The sequence below is a fragment of the Microtus pennsylvanicus genome, chromosome 17 (assembly GCF_037038515.1).
Source record: "Microtus pennsylvanicus isolate mMicPen1 chromosome 17, mMicPen1.hap1, whole genome shotgun sequence".
Taxonomy (NCBI): Eukaryota; Metazoa; Chordata; class Mammalia; order Rodentia; family Cricetidae; genus Microtus; species Microtus pennsylvanicus.
Window position 1 is genome coordinate 15,490,724 of NC_134595.1, and position 21,632 is coordinate 15,512,355.

General features: G+C 44.8%; 1 protein-coding gene across 1 annotated transcript; it reads left to right on the forward strand.

The window, feature by feature from the left end:
* The first annotated feature begins 10,862 nt into the window (after positions 1-10,862).
* LOC142837175 (uncharacterized protein C2orf78 homolog) lies at positions 10,863-16,733 on the forward strand. Its single transcript, XM_075952136.1, has 3 exons — positions 10,863-10,869; positions 12,854-13,129; positions 14,866-16,733. Exons 1-3 carry the CDS (start codon positions 10,863-10,865, stop codon positions 16,731-16,733), a joined length of 2,151 nt encoding a protein of 716 aa, XP_075808251.1.
* Positions 16,734-21,632: the final 4,899 nt, after the last annotated feature.

A 21,632-nucleotide genomic window follows, 5' to 3' on the forward strand; every position in this document is an offset into this window, starting at 1 on the left:
GTGTGTGTGTGTGTGTTGTCCACAAGAGCTACTGTGTAACAAATGTGTGGAGTGCTCACAGAGGCCAAATCTGGGCATCAGGTCTCTGGAGTCTGGAATTAAGAGAGACTGAAAACCATCATGAGGTGCTCTGAATTCGACCTGGGGACTCTGCGAGAAAATCAAGTGTTCTTGTCTAAGAAGCCATCTCATCACACCCAAGTTGAGTACACATAATGCAAACAACATAACCTTAGCCTCTCTATTGCTGCAAAGACTTGACTGTCTACGAACATCACATGTTTTTCACCCATGGAAACACTGTTGGACACCACGCCTGGTTCCCTGATGTACTGTAGACAGTGCTGCAATCAACACTGACGGGCAAGTGCCTCTCTAATGTCCCGAGTTCTTTGGGAAGGTGCACATGAACCATGGGGTGGTCCAGATGCAGGCTTTGGTGGTCCCGGAACACTGACAGCCAGTCAGGATGGAAAACGTCCAATCCCCAGCAGCAGTAGATAGCATTCCTCACTGTGAATTCCCATTAGCAGCATTGGTCACTTTTTCTAGTCGGCCTTGAATGGCATCCACTGGAGGTTCACTATGCATTTCCCTGATTCCTCCTGAATCAGAACATTTGGATGTACTCACCCTCAGTTTTTCCAAAATCTATGAGAACAGTCTTTTTCTATCCCCTTTAATACCTGTGTTGTCTTCTTTCTTATGATTTACTTATTTAATTCTAAATCATCTAGATATTAATCTTCTAACTGAGCTATCAGTAGCAAAGATTTCACTTGGTTTTCAAGAAAAAACCCTCAAATAATGGCTTCTCTTGCTGGCAAAGAATCCTTTACTTCCCTGAGCAACCATTGATCAACTGACATTTGATCGCCTGATATTTTCCTCCATCCTGACCTGTCCCTGAATCTTAACCTCCTTGCACTATTCTGTGCTCTAACTGTTTCAGAGTTTGTAACACATTGTCCTCTGAGGCATATGCCATTAACCTTGTATGGGGTGACACATAAGAAATAGAATTAATTTATTTATAAGTTTAGTTTCTTGAGACAATGTTTCTCTTCATATCACTGAATATTTGGGAACTGACCTCACTAATCAGGCTAGCCTTGAAATCACAAAGATATGCCTGACACTGCCTTTGTAATGCCTTTGCCTGTGTCCCTGCCTCAAGAGTGCTGGGACTAAAGGAATGCACCAAAATCACAGGGGAAAGCACCTTCCTTTCTGAATATGTGGGTCACCGATTTCCCCACCATGATTATGTGAGGATGTATGTTAGCAACAGTACATTTTTTGATAGCTACCAAGAGTCACAGAGGCTGAACTGCTTGCGCTTACAACTGTCATTCCACACAGATTCATTGTTCTGAAAAATTGCTACTCAAACAGAGATCATAGGAACGCCTTCCTCATCACTATAAGGACCTAAGTGGAGAGGGCACAGAAGGAGGGGAGCATCTCACTTACCAGTCACTAACTTCTTCCTTGACTCTTTTTCAGTGTTGGAGAAGGGGGTGTCCGTGGGACTGACACCTCAGGACAGACAGTCCATCAGTTGCAGTCCACAATATTGCTAGTATTCCACCCTGCATTCACAGATGAGGACGCCACCTGTTGATAGGGACAGGTCATTGACTGCCCCCATCCAAAGGTCTCCAGAATTCCTGTTCTTGCCAACAGCTCTAATCCTGGGGGTGGGGGGGATGGAAAATAATTTAAATGAGATGACAGCCAATCTATCAATGCTTATGAATTACTTAAAGGCACACGGGAAACCTAGTCCCATCACTTCTCCCTTTAGCACACCCCAACTTGCAGCACACGCTGTGCTTTACTGACACTAACACCCTGAGGCAGAAGCTGGCTGTTGACCATGTCTCCTTGAGAAGCAGCACCTTTGGCCATCATGAGCCTGGACATGCACACTGTGATGGTCTCCAGCATAGACTTTGCTGACATGACTACACCGGGGCCAGATATTCACCTTCCACAATTTTTCAAATAACTCAATGTATTAAACATATTCAGAGATGCACAGCATCCTTATGCAAAGACTCCATAGTCATCAGGAGGGAATAAGCTGGGGCTCATGAGCAAGACAATACCAAGAAGACCAGAGAAAACAGCTTCAAGAAAACAGAGGAGCTGAAGCAATTTAGGAAGTCAAGTCAGAAGAGAAGCACACCATCCCAGGACGAAAAGGAGAAGGAATCCACCTGTGCTCAGCCACCACAGCTTTAAGCCTAGAACCCACCCCAGCAGGCACACGCGGGAGTCCTGGAAGGGCTTTCACCTCTTGTGGGGGAAGTGAGAGAAGAAAACTGGCCTCCCCTGAACTCTGTCAACTCTTCCTGCTACTCTGTCCTCTATTATTACAAGAGTTTATTTAACTTTGATCTCTGGGGAAGTGGCATTGGATATTCGCAGGGTGACATTTATTCACTTTCTTTTAGTTCCTTGAGAGAGAGTTCTCTCCAAAGATCTCTATGTCCTGGTAATAACATCATAGACCAGGTTGGCCTTGAACTCAGTGATCTGCTAGACTCTGCCTCTGCCGCTTCCTCTGTCTTTTGAGTCCCTGTCTCAAGAGTGCTGGAACTAAAAATATGCTTCAACAATCCAGGTAGAATCAAGATTCTTTCTGTACATGTGGATCACCAGGTTTCCCAGCATGATTTGATGAAGAGTCCATGTGTAGGCCAAGGCAATTCTTGCTACTGACCTAAAATCACAAGAGACTTAACTGAATGTATTGACTTAGCTGCATGGATTTACAACTGCAACTCAACTCAGATTCTTTTTTCTGACAGTACCTGTGTTTCACTTGTAGGCTGGACTTCTGACAATGCCTATCTACTTCCAGATAGTACAACGTCTGGATTGACTCAAGGAATGTATTCAACCAGTCCCTAGATATTTATGGTGTTTGTATTTTCTCAATAGGCAATCCCCAGCTACTGTGTAGACACAATACTGTCCATTCTAACAAAGCCTATGTGCTGTCAAGAGTCACTGGTCTAGATAAATATAACAAAGCCAGCACGAAAGGATCCCACAGCCTGTATCCAAGCATCCTGACAGGGGCACAATTGACTACAAGAGAATGAAGGAAAGCAATAGTTTAGGGAGGTCTCTTGTTTGATCACTCTCTCTGTGTTTTTTAACTACAGAATTTGAGACTCCATGAGTCTACTGGGCTTCACTGTACTCCTCAGAAAAACAGAAAGGCATTTGAATGGATATACATTCATGTTAAGATTATTATTTTAATCTTTATGTTTTCAAATTAAGTGTCTTGTAGAATAACACTTGTTGAACAAAGCTCAGGAATTATTTTACATATTAAAGCAATTAACAAAAAGATGTACTGAATTCTTCTCATGGACTTTAAGTCTCACTGTACTATTTATTCAATGAACAGATTTTATTCTGTATATTGTATACTGACAACAGCACTCAGTTCCCACTACCTGGCCATTCCTTAGCTCTCACCAAATATCTTAGGAAATGTTCTTCTGCTTTATAGTACTGCTTACAATTTCATGAATGTCTATAGGTAGAGATGTGTCGCCAAGGATCCACATAGTGAGACAGGATAAGAAGATGTTTCTGTGGGACTGGATACATTTTGGTACAATATAATTATCTCGAGTTCAAAGGATTCTCCTGCAATCACCTTGACTGCATTCATTGTTTTTACTGTAACGAGTTCCACTGTGTGCAACATCACAAATTTCTTATCATTTGCTCTGCTACTGGATACCAAGTCCAGGCCCTAACACAGATATCCTAATCCTGAACAAACTGCAATATACAGCAATGTGCAGAGCAATAATCCATCCAACGCCTTGGAACAGCATGGACAGGAGGAGTGGTAGACCTGCTTTGGTGTTTAAAGACACTGTATATTGAAATACACGGAGGGTACAATACTTCACATTACACCCACCAACTGATTTGCTGCTCCTACGGGAGCAATACTTGCAAGTCCCCAACTTTCAGATAACTCTCCACTTCTTATATTCTGTACCATCTAGAAAGATCAAGTCCAACTGATCTTAGCTAACATATCTCTATGGGATAGTCATGTTATTATGGGGTAAAATACCAGGCTACACTGCTCTACCTGAGTGCATTAGCTCTTACATACAAACCACTGCACTCCTGCTTGCATGACAGTCCCTGATATTTGGATGGACTGCATTCTGCATGATCCATTTTGGCATAAGAGGCAATCATCTCACCACAACAGCAGCCACAGCCACTGAGTATCAGCAGCCAAAACTTTTACAGTTTTTCTATCAGCACCAAAAGCACACAGAAAAGGAAGTCGAGAAAGGAGACAGACTGGAGCAGTTCCATGGACACCTGCAGCTGCACTAATCTCACGCAGAAGCACAAAGGTTTAGAAGGGAAATACAAAGGCCCATCCATTCCCTTCAATAAAACAGTAGGAGTTCCCTTCCCACTGTGACCTGTGATCCTCTGAGCCACAGGAGATTCTGTTGTACGTCACGGCACAACATAAAAATTCCCTTCTATGAAAGCCAGCCTGCTAGCAGAAAGGGAGGTTACAGTTCAGTCCAAGTCTGACTTCTAGATATCCTACAACTGAAACAGAGGGACAATCATCTACTTCTTACTCATACCAAATAAAAGGATCCAAAGAGCTTCATCTTTTGGGAGGTCTTGAAGAGTTTCTTGACCAGCATCTCCTGAGTCTTAAGATCATTTCTGGGACATAGAATATAGCAGGCATATGGCTTCAGTGAGTGCCATATTCCACTCACTCAGGGTCCCATTTCTCAACTTCTCTAACTTACTTTTGCTCTCCTTGGAGATGCTATCCATAATTTTCAGGCACTGTGACGATACCACGGTACCACCGACGATAAGAAATGTTTCGTACACATGTGAGCAGTCTCTGGGCAGACCTGCCAATGCCAATTCTATCAGGGGATAGCCTTTGTGCAAAGTCACACACTAAGAAGATTCTCTAAATAGGGAGGGCAGTCTATTCCGCTGCAGCTTGCAAAGATCCCCTCACATGGAATTTTGTAATCTAGATAATACAACAAGTCCCTTCAGCTCCTAGTTTTTAGGATTCTCATGGGGCCAGCGCACATCATAACAGCTCTTACGCATCTGGTAGTATCAAACCAATCTCTTTACACTGACTCAAAGACAAGAACTTGGCCACCATATACCCATCCACTTGAATGTATTATTGAATTTACTTGAGTGTATTATTGAACACAGCATGGTCTATGTTTTAGTTTGCTCTCACCTATACACTTGGCACAACTAAGACTTTTGTCATTTTGAGTTAAAGACTTCAGGAGTTCATTGACAGGGTATGTGGATTTCAGTTAATTTCTTTCATAAAATGCAGTCAGCGTAAGTAATGTCACATGTGTGTCTCCCTAACAATGTACATTCCTACAGAATAAGAGAACAATCACCTTCTCACCCACGTCAACAGTAATGATCTTGTGGGATTGCCCACGTTACTTGAAAGTGAAGGAATGGTGGGTTACAAGCACTGGACATCATTTATATACGTAGATATGTAAAATAAAGCAAAAACTCACATGGATATGGTATATGGGACAGGAAATCAAAGTCCCTAGGGCTCTTTCATTAATGGAAGCCAGCAACACAGCTATGTAAAGTGCTCCCCTAGTAATGGGGCAAGGCACAAGAAAGACATCAGAGATCACCCACAATGCACTATTCCATTGACACCTCTGGACCATGTTATTCATGGGAACCCCAAAATTGGATAATAATAAACAATTGGTCAGAAAAATGCTTACTTTGCGATGCTACTTGGAGCACAACTGAGATACAACAAAGGGGCAATAGTGACGACTGCAAGTACCAATGCACACACTCCTATTTAGCTTATATAGCATAAAACAAACCAGGATCCTAAGGAAAGAGGAGAGTTCAATTCAGTGGTTGCCTCCCTGGAGTAGCCTCTCAGACTGATTGTGAAACATGATCTCTTTTTAATATTTATTTATTATGTATACAATATTCTGTCTGTGTGTATGCCTGCAGGCCAGAAGAGGGCACCAGACCCCATTACCGATGGTTGTGAGCCAACACGTGGTTGCTGGGAATTGAACTCAGGACCTTTGGAAGAGCAGGCAATGCTCTTAAACTCTGAGCCATTTCTCTAGCCCCTAGAACATGATCTTTATCATTAAATGGCACAGAAGGACCTAGTCTATGCTCGGCAATACTATACAAACACAGTTGACTTGGAATATATAAGAATGTTGGCTGAGCAAATCTAGAGAGTACCAGGAAGGAGAAATCCCCTGTGGTCTCTGATTTACCTCTTACCTCAATGTACTGCTTTGGTCTCCTGTTCTGGATTGCTTAGACAATGGTCTGTAAAGGATAACATGAAAGACACTTGATCCTGCACCAAGTTAGCTGAGATTTCTCTGTTTAGGTCTGTATCTCATTTTTTAATTGGGTTATTTGAAATGTTGATGTCTAATTTCTTGAGTTCTTTACATATTTTGGACATCAGTCCTTTGTCTGATGTGGGGTTGGTGAAGATCTTTTCCCATTCAGTAGGCTGCCTTTCCCTCTTATTGACTGTGTCCTTTGCTTTACAGAAGTTTCTCAGTTTCAGGAAGTTCCATTTATTTATTGTTGCTCTCAGGGTCTGTGCTACTGGGGTAATATTTAGGAAGTGGTCTCACGTGCCCATGCATTGAAGACTACTTCCCACTTTCTCTTCTATTTGGTTGTGTGTGGTCAGATTTATATTAAGGTCTTTGATCCATTTAGACTTGAGTTTTGTGCTTGGGGATAAATATGAATGTTCAACATCCTTAGCAGTCAGGGAAATGAAAATCAAAATAACTCTGAGATACCATCTTACACCTGTCAGAATGACTAAGATCAAAAGAATAACATGTTTTTGGTGCCATCTTCGACACGGTAACCTTTCTGTCGCGGTGCCCTCGCCTGAGGCCTTTACTCTGGGCTTTTGGCACCTCCCAGAGCTCGGGGCCTCCCCCGGGACAAGGTCAGGACCAACAACCTGTGACCTCCCCCACGTGTTCAATGCAGCCATCTGGAACCAAGAGCGACTAATTCGTGAGTTCACCTGGGTTGGATCGCCTTCCCATTAAGCCCAGAGAGGTCCCGGCTCTCTTTGGTGCATAGTGGGTAAGGTTGGCGACTCCTCCCCCCTCCACCCGGCCTTCCACCCTTGGCTAGCTAGACCTGTTTTTTTATCCGCACCTGGGAGCTCGGAGCTCCCAGTTCTATCTTTTTCTGTTTTCTTTCTGATCGCTTTTCTGTCCTCTTTACGGGCTCCCTACGGGGCGAGCGCCTCTCGGCTGCAACAGGCAGCCCCCAAAGGCTTAACTGCCTCCTCCTAGCCGGGATTGTTCCCCATCGGAAGCTCGGTTCGGGTCAGTTAGGCTATAGCAAGGCCCCCTGGTTGCTTGGACGCCTGTAATTAGGGCTGCTTTGTTCGTGGCACCTCCCTGTGCCATCTGCGGATAGTTTCACGGTAATAGCCATGGGTGCTAAGCCTTCTCAAACGGTTCCCCTGGCCTCCCCATTGGGGCAGCTGCTGGAAGCTCTGAAACCTCATGCCCTAATTCCCTCCGTGATATACATTAATCCGTCTTTGCTCTAAAACTTGGCCAAAGTACAATTTACAGGGTTCCTTCAGGTGGCCTTCTCAGGGTTCATTTGACCCCGATATTTTACAGGAATTGGCTAACTTCTGTCACCGTTCGGCTAAATGGAAAGAAATGATGTACATTATGGCATTTTTCTACATGGCCATTAAGATTGACCCCTCCGTTGCCTCTCACTGTTCACCTGCACACATGTTCTTATCAATGCCATCCCTCCAGGAACCCTCTGCTCCCGCCATGGATCCCGCGGACAAACCTCCACCACCACCACCCCCGGCCTCGAGGGGCCACTCGCTCTCGCTCTCCCCAGTCGAGTGACAGCAACAGCTTACCCATCCCTCTTTCCTCCAAGGTCTCTTCTAGGCACAGGAAGGATGCACCTAACACCTCTAAACGTTCCCCTTCCAGATACCCAAGAAAGTCCCATTCCAGATCTACAAGGACTTCGCATAGCCCCTCCGATAGAGTCCCTCATAAATATTCATCCAACAGGTCATGCAAGCAGCTGGAGGCTTCCCCCTGCCACAGGTCACACAGACAGACAAAAGCATCTTCAGACTCCTCTCAGTCTCCTCCCCACCCTGCTCCGCCCCCTCGATCTTCCAAAGCCCCTCTAGGCTCCCGCTGTCACTGATCACCATTCTCCCGTTGTTAAAACAACCACACCAAAGGATATCAGGTTCCTAAAGGCCACAGCGGCCCCCTGTCAGATCTGCCAAAAGATAATGGCCCAGAGTTTACTTCCCAGATTTCTCAAAATCTGTCTAGGGCACTTGTAATCCCCTGGAACTTCCACACACTGTACCACCCTCAGTCTTCAGGTAAGGTAGAACGGACTAACTGCTCTTTAAAGGAAGCTCTCGTTAAGATGTCAAAGGAACTCCACCTCGACTGGGTAAGCCTTCTGTCCCTTGCTCTTCTCAGGCTTTGGGCTCTCACAAAGGGCCCCCTTTTCATTTCACCCGTTGAACTCATGTATGGGCGGCCGGTTTTAACCCCCAGCCTCTCATCGGGAACCTCTCTCTCCCCTTCCTGATCACCTGCTCACTCCCCTCCTTTTCCACTTACCTTCGCTACTGTGGGACTTCACAGATCACTCATTACCTCAACCATGTGCTAATACATGTCCAACGCCGGTTAAAATAGGAGATAAGGTATTACTCTCACCTCCAGGCCAACGTCCCTCACCTCTTTCCCCTAAATGGCAGGGTTCTCTCAGAGAAATTCTTCTAACCCCCACAGCTGCCAAGCTTGAAGGAATTCCCCATTGGATTCACCTGTCACATCTTAAACTGTTCATCTCCATGGCTCAAGATAATCCTTCATACACGGTAACTCAGACAGGACCTTGTTCTCTTAAGTTCCAAAGGATACCAGGTTCAGCCCCCTCAACTCCAGTCTAAGGGAAACAGTGGTCCCATCCGTCACTTAATCCTCCTGTGTTAACACGCCCTCCCTTCTTTAAATTCCTAAATAACCATCCAGCTGCCGTTACAGATATCATCATCAAGTACGGAGTCAAGGGCTCAGGCGGTAAGCAGATTCTTAACAAAGTTCCTTGACATAACAGGTCAGTCGCTGACTGCAGCAGTGACCCCTGAAATGTTAAGGAGTATACGGTTAAAAGCTATTTTCTTTTAAGACACTTTCTTTAAGCTCTAGGAAGCCAGCCCGACCCACCTAAACAAATCAAACACAAGCAGATCATTAACGGAATAAGTATCATTTAATTTTTTATCATTCTTAACCCCAGACCTCCAAAAACTCCTCCACCCCAAATTTCCCCTTTAATTTTTCCAAACCTCCTCCCAAACCTCCTCTCCCCTTTAAATTTTTTCTCTCTACTAATGCGACTTTTGTCTTCCAGCAACATAACTATGACCCAGATACTCAGGAGGAGCCAGACAGATGTGATTTCTTCAGTCAGCCACCTTTAAAAGCCTGCAAACAGGACATAACCAACAGGACATCGCCAGAATAATCGGACACTCCCTGGATCCCTCGACGCCCAAAGGACATCGTCAGAATAACTGGACACTCCCTGGATCCCTCGACGCCCAAAGCCAGCAGGAAGCAGTCATGAGAGACCGGGCTACGCCCCCATTCCCTACCCTTTAAGACCCCCCACAATTTTTTTTAATAAAACCAAAAGGGTGAAATGTTGTTCCTTTTGCAGACTACAGCTCCCAGCATCCCCCTGGACTGGAAGCCGCAAAGGCGCAGGGCATTTCTCCCAGAAGCCCGTGTGTTCCCCGTTAAAAACAGGGGTCACCACGAGCTCTCTCTCTCTCTCTGCCCCTCTCTCCTTTCGTCTCTGCACACCTGTCCCTTACTTGTTGTTACCCCAACATTAAAGTGCACCCACGTGGGACGGTCGCGTGTCTGTGTCTCCGTCCTAACCCCGCATCGCCGGGTGTCTCGCGTAAAGTCTCCACTCTCTAATCCCGCAGACAGACAAACAAGACAAAAAAGAATAACAGAAGCAACAAGAAGACAAGTGTCTTAGTGTTCATCAACATGCACGCAGCACACCGAGCCCTGACCTTGCACATAGTCACAAAGGAACACTTTGATCTCTTCCTTGGGTCATGGACAGATGCTGATGGCACAAAAGCCAGACGGACTGGAATGGCCTATCACCTGAGTTCCCTCAACAGCAGTTCTCCCTCCTGCCCAAGACTACTCACTGTATGTAAGTGTTGGCTGATGGGACACTTTCTGTTGGAAGGTGACCCATTATATGTACATTATACACTGCTTCATCAGTGAACCATATAAGAGCACTGCCATGATAGCCTAGACTAAACGCCATGGGAAGTGGCACGTCCATGCCTTGATTGCCTCTTTCAGTAGCCCACACCCCAGCCTCCAAGGCTACTGTTGGTCTCCTGGCATCTTCTCCAACCAATCCCATCTTCTAGTTAGGAATCGAGCCTTCCCATTGGCTGTTGCCTCATTTATGACATCATTCTCCCTCCAACCCTACCAGCACCTGGTAGAATCTTGGTGTTTCCATGGTGATGACTGTAAACAAATTTGGATCATCACAGGTCCAGGTGACCAGTGACCAGTGAGTGCTGTCTGATACTGGACACACTTGCCACTGAGGTCAGCTGATCAGACAAAGCCGACCGATTATCTTGCTCCATTGTTCTTTGGATTGCTAATCCTCTCCCCTTGACCATGTCAGGTAAGGAAAGAGACTTTAAAACATGTGATCCTCTCCACTGACTTTTACTATACTAGTAAATCTTTGCTGAATGTGGATAGTATTGATGTTGATATAGATATCTAGATTTGAATGTCACATTTAGCTTTGGTTCTTACTAAGTATATGATTTTAGACAGAAAGTTTATTCTCAAGTGTTTTCCATCCACCTCAAGGAGTGAACAGTGTCACTATGCTTGGGGTCTGTACTGTTGGGTTTTCAGAGGAAAGTGACCAGGGAATAAAATCAGGCCCTTTTGGATGGTATTAAACTACAGAGACACAGGAAAATGAACAAGGCACGCAGAGATCTAGCACTCCACACCACTGATGAGACAGTCTCCCCCCACTACTGTTTCCAGTCTTAGTTTAAAATTCAGGGCAACTCTAACAGTATCGGTCACACCACGGATGGTGGCACACAACTATAATCACAACATAGAGAGAACTGGGTGGGATGGAGGTCAGTTCAAGTCTAACTAGCTCTACACTGGCCTCTCTCTATACTCACCAAATGAATATTGACTATGGACAAAATGGCGACTGCCATGGTGTGCAGTTACTTGGACTTCCCTGGATTAAACATGGAGAGTGGAAGAGAATAAGACGATTGTGGAATCTGAGAAGGCAGTTGTTGTACTGAAAGAAATATTGACAGTGTTGCTGGAAGGACAGACCCACAGGAAGTCAGGGAAGGGGGCAAACACAGTACGGGTCTAAAAGTATATAAATATATGAAGGCACACTGCAGAGGGGACCCTGGTGGTCAACAATGGTAGTTTAGAACACAATGTTGAAGACGACCAGATTATAATCAAAACAGACAAGGCATTGTCATTTCCCAAGCCATGTTTAACCAAACATAACTGTTCAGATTAGTCTGTACAAAGGTTCCCTGGCACATATAGAAAGAATATCCTGATCTGGTCCCTACTCTTGCACTCCATCCAGACCACTTTCTGCCCAGTTCCCCATGTCTCATGTGCACTGGTGGTGTTGGATAGGATCAACTGGGGCTGCGAAGTCCAGTCAGTTAGAGTCTGACCATGGCAACTGACACGCTGTTGTGGGGGAGGGGATTCTCACAAGGATTCCCCCTTAGAAGAGATATAAAAATTAACAGTTACTGAGGAGCTGTTAAGAAAACAATTTAATCAACAGATATTAAATTGAGAAGCAATCATATTCAGAGATGAACCCCATAAAACATTAGCATTCTCAAGAGGACACACTAAACTGGTGCAAACAAGAAGAAATGTTGTCAGTAGGTTGTATTTCTGAAATCATATTTGAATAATGCTTGAAAGTTATGAAATTATAAGAGATCCTATTTATACAAGAAATCCAAGGGGGAAAAAAGAGAGAGGGGAAAGGAATAATTACCTAAATTCCTTACACATTTGTTAAACATCATTTCAGAAAAAAAACTCAATAAAATAGAGATTGGCCTGGTGGTCATGGCAGGGGCTCCAGCACCAGCACTTTAGAGGCAGCAGCAGACCTGTCTCTGTGATTTCAAAGCCAGACTGATCAACGTAGAGTGAGTTTAGGTCACTCTATACTGTAAGATCTGCAGAGAACAGGACAAAGTTCCAGGTATGGAATATGCCTATGGGTCTCTTCCCAATAATAACCTCTGTTGTAGAATATATTTGCAAGGAAGTGTCCCAACAGGCATTATTATATTACAATCAGGAAAAAGGAGCATCGTGTCTAGATCTGAGTGAGGATTAAGGCAGATTGACCAGGATTTCCATGCCCACACAGGAAAAAGCAGACAGTTCATCTAGTGATTGTCATCCTACATAGCACCACCGATCGATCTTAACCCATTTGCTTGAGATATGTAAGGGAACATAGGTGCTAGACTCTCCCACTCAGTACAACCTGGAGATAACACAGTCCCTCCCAGGGGATAGAAAGCTTCCATCTCAAATTTTTCCAACTCTCTTCTTGCTTCCTACAGAAAATTGCCAAAGTGCACCTTTCACTGGGACAGAATGTGCTCTGCAGCCCTCTGTGCCTGTGCTGAGGAATGCCACACCCTCAGCAGGAAGTGTGTGCAATTTCTATGGGGTCTGTACCCCAGCTGTGAGCTCAGCATGGCTCCTGTCATCAGACTCCAGCACATGCTGCCAGCAGCTCACGGACAGTGCCTGTCTTTACCAACGAGTTGGCACGACCATGCTGACTAAGCCAACTGACCAGAACCAGATCTCTACTTCGACATTTTTCTATCCAAGTGTTCTCCACTGGGATCTCAGAGAAAGCACCACCAGAAGGGAAGCTCCGTTCCTGGATGCCCCTTTAACTGTCATTGACCAGAATACCACCCCCTCGTCTCGGTCTATAACAGCCCAGTGTGATAACACTTTCCATATCAATGCATTACCACCATCCTATCCAACACTGTCTGCCTGCCTTGTACAGGCAACGCCATCAAATCTACCAGATCAACGATATATCCTGGCACCTTGCTACCTGCATGGAAGTCAGGTCTATTATTATGACCAGAACAGCCTGGGTCCTCCGATGGCTGAAGAATTCTGGCAGTGCCAGCAGGCCTATGGCTCTGTGTCCTGCTCTGGGAATCAGGCTTCCTCTCTGCACCCAGAGATGGTGATGGCACTACAGGAGATTCAGCCAATGAACATCCAAACACCTTTCTCCACCTCTCCCATCTACTGGCCCACATCTGCTCAAACCATGCCAGACACCAGTCTTCAAGGTGAGTAAAGCCAGGAGGAGAGGTGTGAGATCAGCCCTCAGACGAGACACAGCTCTACCTTTCAGAAGTGGATGTCCACACAGAGGAAGAATGGGAGTCCTGACATGTTGGCTGTGGCTCAGGCTTATTACCCCTATATTCAGTCTCTATAATGAGAGAGAATACAGGAAAGTGAGTGACATTCAACCTTCATTAGACATGTCCAAGGACCACACCACAGGAACGCATTTCACTGCCAAGGCTAATCAGCCCCACGTACCAGCTCACTAAAATCACCTCCTTCCTAATCTATGTCTCCAGTTTCTAGATGTCACCAAGAAAATTTTTTCTGTTTTTGTATCACTAAGTTTCCCCTGAGTTGAAACTAGTATCGAGAGAAATGGAACCCTGAATCTGACCTAGAGGAGGTCTTCTCCCACACTCCTAGTGTCTGCTAGTGACATTCTCTAACACTTAAGATGTAGTGACAGTTTGCTTTGACCTGTGTAATATTGATAAGTAGGAATGAAGCATCTAGCCCTATCTGTCTCGCTCAACCTCTCTCTGTCTTTGTCTCTGTCTCTTTTCTTCCTCTAGATCTCTCTTCCACTTTCTCTTTCTCTTTTTCTTTTTCTTTCTGAATCTTCAGCAGTGACCCAAGGCCAAGACTATGTAGACATGTTCTCTGTTACAAAGTTGAAGCTAAAAGCTACTACAGTCTTACATTTTCGCATCACTAACAAAAAAATCTGTGAAATGTGGAGCTTAAGGAATATCAGGGCTTTTGAACTGCTTGCCTTTCAGAATTGAGGAACTGATATGGATACCTAAACTCATATAAAAATCCAGGCTTCAAGGCCATATGAGTAATACAATGAACAGAAAGAAACTGGTAGAGATGAGTAAGATTAGGAAATAGTGAACAACACAACCTGTCTCAGAGCAAACTTCCAAGGCAATGAGAGGCACTGTTCCAAAGGAAAATATGGGAGACAGGGAAGAGCACACACCAAGGAATTCTACCACCTCCCCATGATCACTAAGCATGTACACACCACACAATCACAAAAGAAAACATGATATCACACGGTCATGAGAAACAAATGAGTAGTTACTATGTGTCTCCAAAGAGGGCTGCTTTCCCTGCTCCTCCAGCAGAACTCATAGCAATGCCTGTAACACTGCTGCAGGAGCCTCAGTGCTCAGGTGCACTGAAAGGGGGGGTAGCATCTCACTTACCAGGCACTGATATTGAACTTCCTCTCTTTCAGTGGTGGAGAGGGAGATGACCCTGGGATTGACACCTTCAGAGCAGACGCTGTGTCTGCTACAGAGTCCTGACCTCGGCAATGCCTGCACCCAGGATGCCCAGACAACGACAGCACCTGTCAGTGGGAACAGGTCATTAACTGCCCTCATGCACAGTCCTTCTGAATTCCTGGCCTTGCCTCCAGCCCCAAGCCTGGAAAAGACACAGAAGAACAATGCAGATGAGATGAATGCTGAGCAATCAACACCTCTGGATTCCTATGAGGGCACAAAATGCAACCAAGACGCATCACCCCTCCCTTCAGCACACCCTGGCATGCAGCAGCCCTTCAACTACAGTGATGTTGGGAGCCTGAGGCAGAAGCTAGCTTCTCAAAATGCCACTTTGGGAAACAGTGGCCTTGGTCTGGAAGACCCTGAGGCTCTGCAGAGTGTCATGGAGTCTAGCAATGACTTTACAGACATGACTACTCTGGTGGCAGATATTCACCTTCCCCAACTCTTAAACTCCATCACTGACCTTGACCAAATGGAAGATCACACAGCAAGCCAAACCAAAGACTCCAAAGACATCAGGAGGGATCAGGCCCAGTCACGCACCAGCATCTTTAATGGACTATCTGAACTAGGCAAAAAGAAAAGCCAGAAAGTCTCTGATGTGTTTCATGGAACTCTTCAGGCCAGAACCCATCACGAGGATATGCTGAAGGAAGATGATCCTGGGACCATAGACAACACGGCCAACCACGTGCAGAGCAAATCTCAGATATTTGTACCCAAGAGGCCCAGCGTAGCAAGAGCACAGGGGAAAGAAAAGGCCAAAGAGACCAGAGAAAACGGCTCCAAGAAAACACAGGAGCTGAAGCCATCAAGTCACAGAGTCAAGGCAAAAGAGAAGCCCGCCATCCCCAAGACCAAGAGGAAGAGGAATCCACCTGAGCTCAGCCATGACAGCTTTAAGAAGCCTCGAACTCACCTCGGCATGCACATGCTGGAGTCCGTGCAGGTCTTTCACCCACTGGGGAAGAAGAGTGAGAGGAAAACTGGCATCTCCTCCTCCCGGGCTCTGCTGAACTTCAGCAGCAACAAAGATCCCAGGACGGGTCCTGATACCACATCACTGCTGGATATGCCACGTGAGGGCCAAAGCCTTGACAAAAGCCTGGGCAAGATTCAGAGACCAGGGAGCAGTGCTCCCAAGCGGTATCCATCTCCATCCCAGTATGAGCTTCCCCAACCTGGGAAGGTCAAGTTAGTACCTCTGCCTTTCCCAGTCCTGGACAAGCCTCAAACCAAACCTGTTTCTAGAAAGCTCCTCTGCCTGGCTTCACGCAGGCCCACTGTGGCTTACCCAGTGAGGCCTCACTCCCACTCAGCTCAGCCTCCCACGCTCAAGCCATCCCAACCAGCTCCTGCCAGCACATCACTGATGGCCTCTGACAAGCCAGCTCTGCCAAACGGCACCAGTGCCACACGAGCCAACATAACCAAGCCCATCCAGTCTTGCCCTGGGCCTCAGCCGGCTGCCTCTTTGCCTGCACCCTACAGAGCATCATCTCACACTTCACTCCACAGGGAGCCTCTTTCTGCTGCCAGCAACAAGGCCCTCTCATCTCCCAAAGCTAAAACCCAATACCTGCTGCTAGACTTCAGTTGCCAACCCATCCCATGGAGGAAAGTGGACATTCCAGGGCCAGTCATCTCACAGCCCATCACTGAAGAGCAGAGGCCAGAGAGGGAGGCCATGAAGAGGCGGGCTCAACAGGAGCGAGAGAATGCTGCCAAGTGTACCTCCCTGGGAAAACCACAGCTTTTCCTTCAGAGGGAGAAAGATATGGAAATTTCGAGATATTATGGCTATGCAGTGTAAGTGCTGCCCAAACCTTTGGGACACAACGCTGTTCATCATACACAGGTAAGATGTAGATACACATAGATATTCATGCATACATGAAGCTTAGAGGCTTAGCCTAATGTGTAGATATGTAGATACATACATAGTAATGCAGAATAATATTTAGATATATGCATATATATGAATGGAAAGACATAGTTTATAAATTTATAAATATTTGAAGACACTATAATTGACTGTAGAAACTTAAGACTGTGATTTTATCCATGAGTATATAGAGAGGGCTTTGATGTCTTCCTTAGAACTTTACTATTATTAATTTATGTTTCCTAGTTATGTAATAATACATGTTACATAGATACAACATATGCTATAAGTCAGTGGTACTACTTATTTAATGTTAAAGCTGTAGCAAAAAGCTCTAGTGGCAATAAGATTATTTTCCTGGACTTTAATTTTCAGGATCCTAGGATGATGTGGAAGTCCCCTCTGTATGCTGTGAATATGTTTTATTACCATTGGTCATTAATGAGTAAAGCTGTTTCAGCCAATGACTGAGCAGGTCAAAGCTAGGTAGGAAATTCGAGCTGAGATATAGAGAGAAAGCAGGCAAACTCAAAAAGATGCCATGTAGCTGCCGAAGGAGAAAGATGCCTGAATGCCAGAACATTGCCAATAGGTCACAGACTCACGGTGAGAACAGATTAATATTACTTGGCTTTATTAAGATGTTAGAGTTAGCCAGGAATATGCTGGGGTCATTGGCCGAACAGTACTGTAATTAATGTGGTTTCTGTGTGATTATCCGGGTCAGAGTTACTAAACATGGTAGGTTTCCTAGAGTGTATACTGTAAACTGAACACACTCCTGCTGTCACCACACTTTCTCCCATTATGAACCTCAAACACGAGCCCTTTAAACATCAGTACTCTGCCATAGAGATCTGCCTGCATTTTCATGATATGAAACATAGAGTCCATGTATGCATAATCAAGATCCTACCTTGAAAGAAATTCTTCAAGGCAAGTATCTTTCTGATATGGGTTGATTTGGATTACTGGGTTTATCTCAAATTGTATCAATCTTTGAAATTATCCATTTAACATGTTCATTTCTCTTGTGTGTGTGTGTGTGTGTGTGTGTGTGTGTGTGTGTGTGTGTGTGTGTTGTCCACATGAGCTACTGTGTAACAAATGTGTGGAGTGCTCACAGAGGCCAAATCTGGGCATCAGGTCTCTGGAGTCTGGAATTAAGAGAGACTGAAAACCATCATGAGGTGCTCTGAATTCGACCTGGGGACTCTGCGAGAAAATCAAGTGTTCTTGTCTAAGAAGCCATCTCATCACACCCAAGTTGAGTACACATAATGCAAACAACATAACCTTAGCCTCTCTATTGCTGCAAAGACTTGACTGTCTACGAACATCACATGTTTTTCACCCATGGAAACACTGTTGGACACCACGCCTGGTTCCCTGATGTACTGTAGACAGTGCTGCAATCAACACTGACGGGCAAGTGCCTCTCTAATGTCCCGAGTTCTTTGGGAAGGTGCACATGAACCATGGGGTGGTCCAGATGCAGGCTTTGGTGGTCCCGGAACACTGACAGCCAATCAGGATGGAAAACGTCCAATCCCCAGCAGCAGTAGATAGCATTTCTCACTGTGAATTCCCATTAGCAGCATTGGTCACTTTTTCTAGTCGGCCTTGAATGGCATCCACTGGAGGTTCACTATGCATTTCCCTGATTCCTCCTGAATCAGAACATTTGGATGTACTCACCCTCAGTTTTTCCAAAATCTGTGAGAACAGTCTTTTTCTATCCCCTTTAATACCTGTGTTGTCTTCTTTCTTACGATTTACTTATTTAATTCTAAATCATCTAGATATTAATCTTCTAACCGAGCTATCAGTAGCAAAGATTTCACTTGGTTTTCAAGAAAAAACCCTCAAATAATGGCTTCTCTTGCTGGCAAAGAATCCTTTACTTCCCTGAGCAACCATTGATCAACTGACATTTGATCGCCTGATATTTTCCTCCATCCTGACCTGTCCCTGAATCTTAACCTCCTTGCACTATTCTTTGCTCTAACTGTTTCAGAGTTTGTAACACATTGTCCTCTGAGGCATATGCCATTAACCTTGTATGGGGTGACACATAAGAAATAGAATTAATTTATTTATAAGTTTAGTTTCTTGAGACAATGTTTCTCTTCATATCACTGAATATTTGGGAACTGACCTCACTAATCAGGCTAGCCTTGAAATCACAAAGATATGCCTGACACTGCCTTTGTAATGCCTTTGCCTGTGTCCCTGCCTCAAGAGTGCTGCGACTAAAGGAATGCACCAAAATCACAGGGGAAAGCACCTTCCTTTCTGTATATGTGGGTCACCGATTTCCCCACCATGATTATGTGAGGATGTATGTTAGCAACAGTACATTTTTTGATAGCTACCAAGAGTCACAGAGGCTGAACTGCTTGCGCTTACAACTGTCATTCCACACAGATTCATTGTTCTGAAAAATTGCTACTCAAACAGAGATCATAGGAACGCCTTCCTCATCACTATAAGGGCCTAAGTGGAGAGGGCACAGAAGGAGGGGAGCATCTCACTTACCAGTCACTAACTTCTTCCTTGACTCTTTTTCAGTGTTGGAGAAGGAGGTGTCCGTGGGACTGACACCTCAGGACAGACAGTCCATCAGTTGCAGTCCACAATATTGCTAGTATTCCACCCTGCATTCACAGATGAGGACGCCACCTGTTGATAGGGACAGGTCATTGACTGCCCCCATCCAAAGGTCTCCAGAATTCCTGTTCTTGCCAACAGCTCTAATCCTGGGGGTGGGGGGGATGGAAAAGAATTTAAATGAGATGACAGCCAATCTATCAATGCTTATGAATTACTTAAAGGCACACGGGAAACCTAGTCCCATCACTTCTCCCTTTAGCACACCCCAACTTGCAGCACACGCTGTGCTTTACTGACACTAACACCCTGAGGCAGAAGCTGGCTGTTGACCATGTCTCCTTGAGAAGCAGCACCTTTGGCCATCATGAGCCTGGACATGTACACTGTGATAGTCTCCAGCATAGACTTTGCTGACATGACTACACCGGGGCCAGATATTCACCTTCCACAATTTTTCAAATAACTCAATGTATTAAACATATTCAGAGATGCACAGCATCCTTATGCAAAGACTCCATAGTCATCAGGAGGGAATAAGCTGGGGCTCATGAGCAAGACAATACCAAGAAGACCAGAGAAAACAGCTTCAAGAAAACAGAGGAGCTGAAGCAGTTTAGGAAGAGTCAAGTCAGAAGAGAAGCACACCATCCCAGGACCAAAAGGAGGAGGAATCCACCTGTGCTCAGCCACCACAGCTTTAAAAAGCCTCGAACCCACCCCAGCATGCACACACGGGAGTCCGGGAAGGGCTTTCACCTCTTGTGGGGGAAGTGAGAGAAGAAAACTGGCCTCCCCTGAACTCTGTCAACTCTTCCTGCTACTCTGTCCTCTATTATTACAAGAGTTTATTGAACTTTGATCTCTGGGGAAGTGGCATTGGATATTCGCAGGGTGACATTTATTCACTTTCTTTTATTTCCTTGAGAGAGAGTTCTCTCCAAAGCGCTCTATGTCCTGGTAATAACATCATAGACCAGGTTAGCCTTGAACTCAGTGATCTGCTAGACTCTGCCTCTGCCGCTTCCTCTGTCTTTTGAGTCCCTGTCTCAAGAGTGCTGGAACTGAAAATATGCTTCAACGATCCAGGTAGAATCAAGATTCTTTCTGTACATGTGGATCACCAGGTTTCCCAGCATGATTTGATGAAGAGTCCATGTGTAGGCCAAGGCAATTCTTGCTACTGACCTAAAATCACAAGAGACTTAACTGAATGTATTGACTTAGCTGCATGGATTTACAACTGCAACTCAACTCAGATTCTTTTTTCTGACAGTACCTGTGTTTCACTTGTAGGCTGGACTTCTGACAATGCCTATCTACTTCCAGATAGTACAACATCTGGATTTGACTCAAGGAATGTATTCAACCAGTCCCTAGATATTTATGGTGTTTGTATTTTCTCAATAGGCAATCCCCAGCTACTGTGTAGACACAATACTGTCCATTCTAACAAAGCCTATTTGCTGTCCAGAGTCACTGGTCTAGATAAATATAACAAAGCCAGCACGAAAGGATCCCACAACCTGTATCCAAGCATCCTGACAGGGGCACAATTGACTACAAGAGAATGAAGGAAAGCAATAGTTTAGGGAGGTCTCTTGTTTGATCACTCTCTCTGTGTTTTTTAACTACAGAACTTGGGACTCCATGAGTCTACTGGGCTTCACTGTACTCCTCAGAAAAACAGAAAGGCATTTGAATGGATATACATTCATGTTAAGATTATTGTTTTAATCTTTATGTTTTCAAATTAAGTGTCTTGTAGAATAACACTTGTTGAACAAAGCTCAGGAATTATTTTACATATTAAAGCAATTAACAAAAAGATGTACTGAATTCTTCTCATGGACTTTAAGTCTCACTGTACTATTTATTCAATGAACAGATTTTATTCTGTATATTGTATACTGACAACAGCACTCAGTTCCCACTACCTGGCCATTCCTTAGCTCTCACCAAATATCTTAGGAAATGTTCTTCTGCTTTATAGGACTGCTTACAATTTCATGAATGTCTATAGGTAGAGATGTGTCGCCAAGGATCCACATAGTGAGACAGGATAAGAAGATGTTTCTGTGGGACTGGATACATTTGGTACAATATAATTATCTCGAGTTCCAAGGATTCTCCTGCAATCACCTTGACTGCATTCATTGTTTTTACTGTAACGAGTTCCACTGTGTGCAACATCACAAATTTCTTATCATTTGCTCT

Excerpts from the sequence above, each read along its gene's own strand:
- LOC142837175 (XM_075952136.1), top strand. Across the intron at positions 13,130-14,865 it reads TTCGACATTTTTCTATCCAA|TGGTGGAGAGGGAGATGACC; the intron begins GTGTTCTCCACT and ends CCTCTCTTTCAG.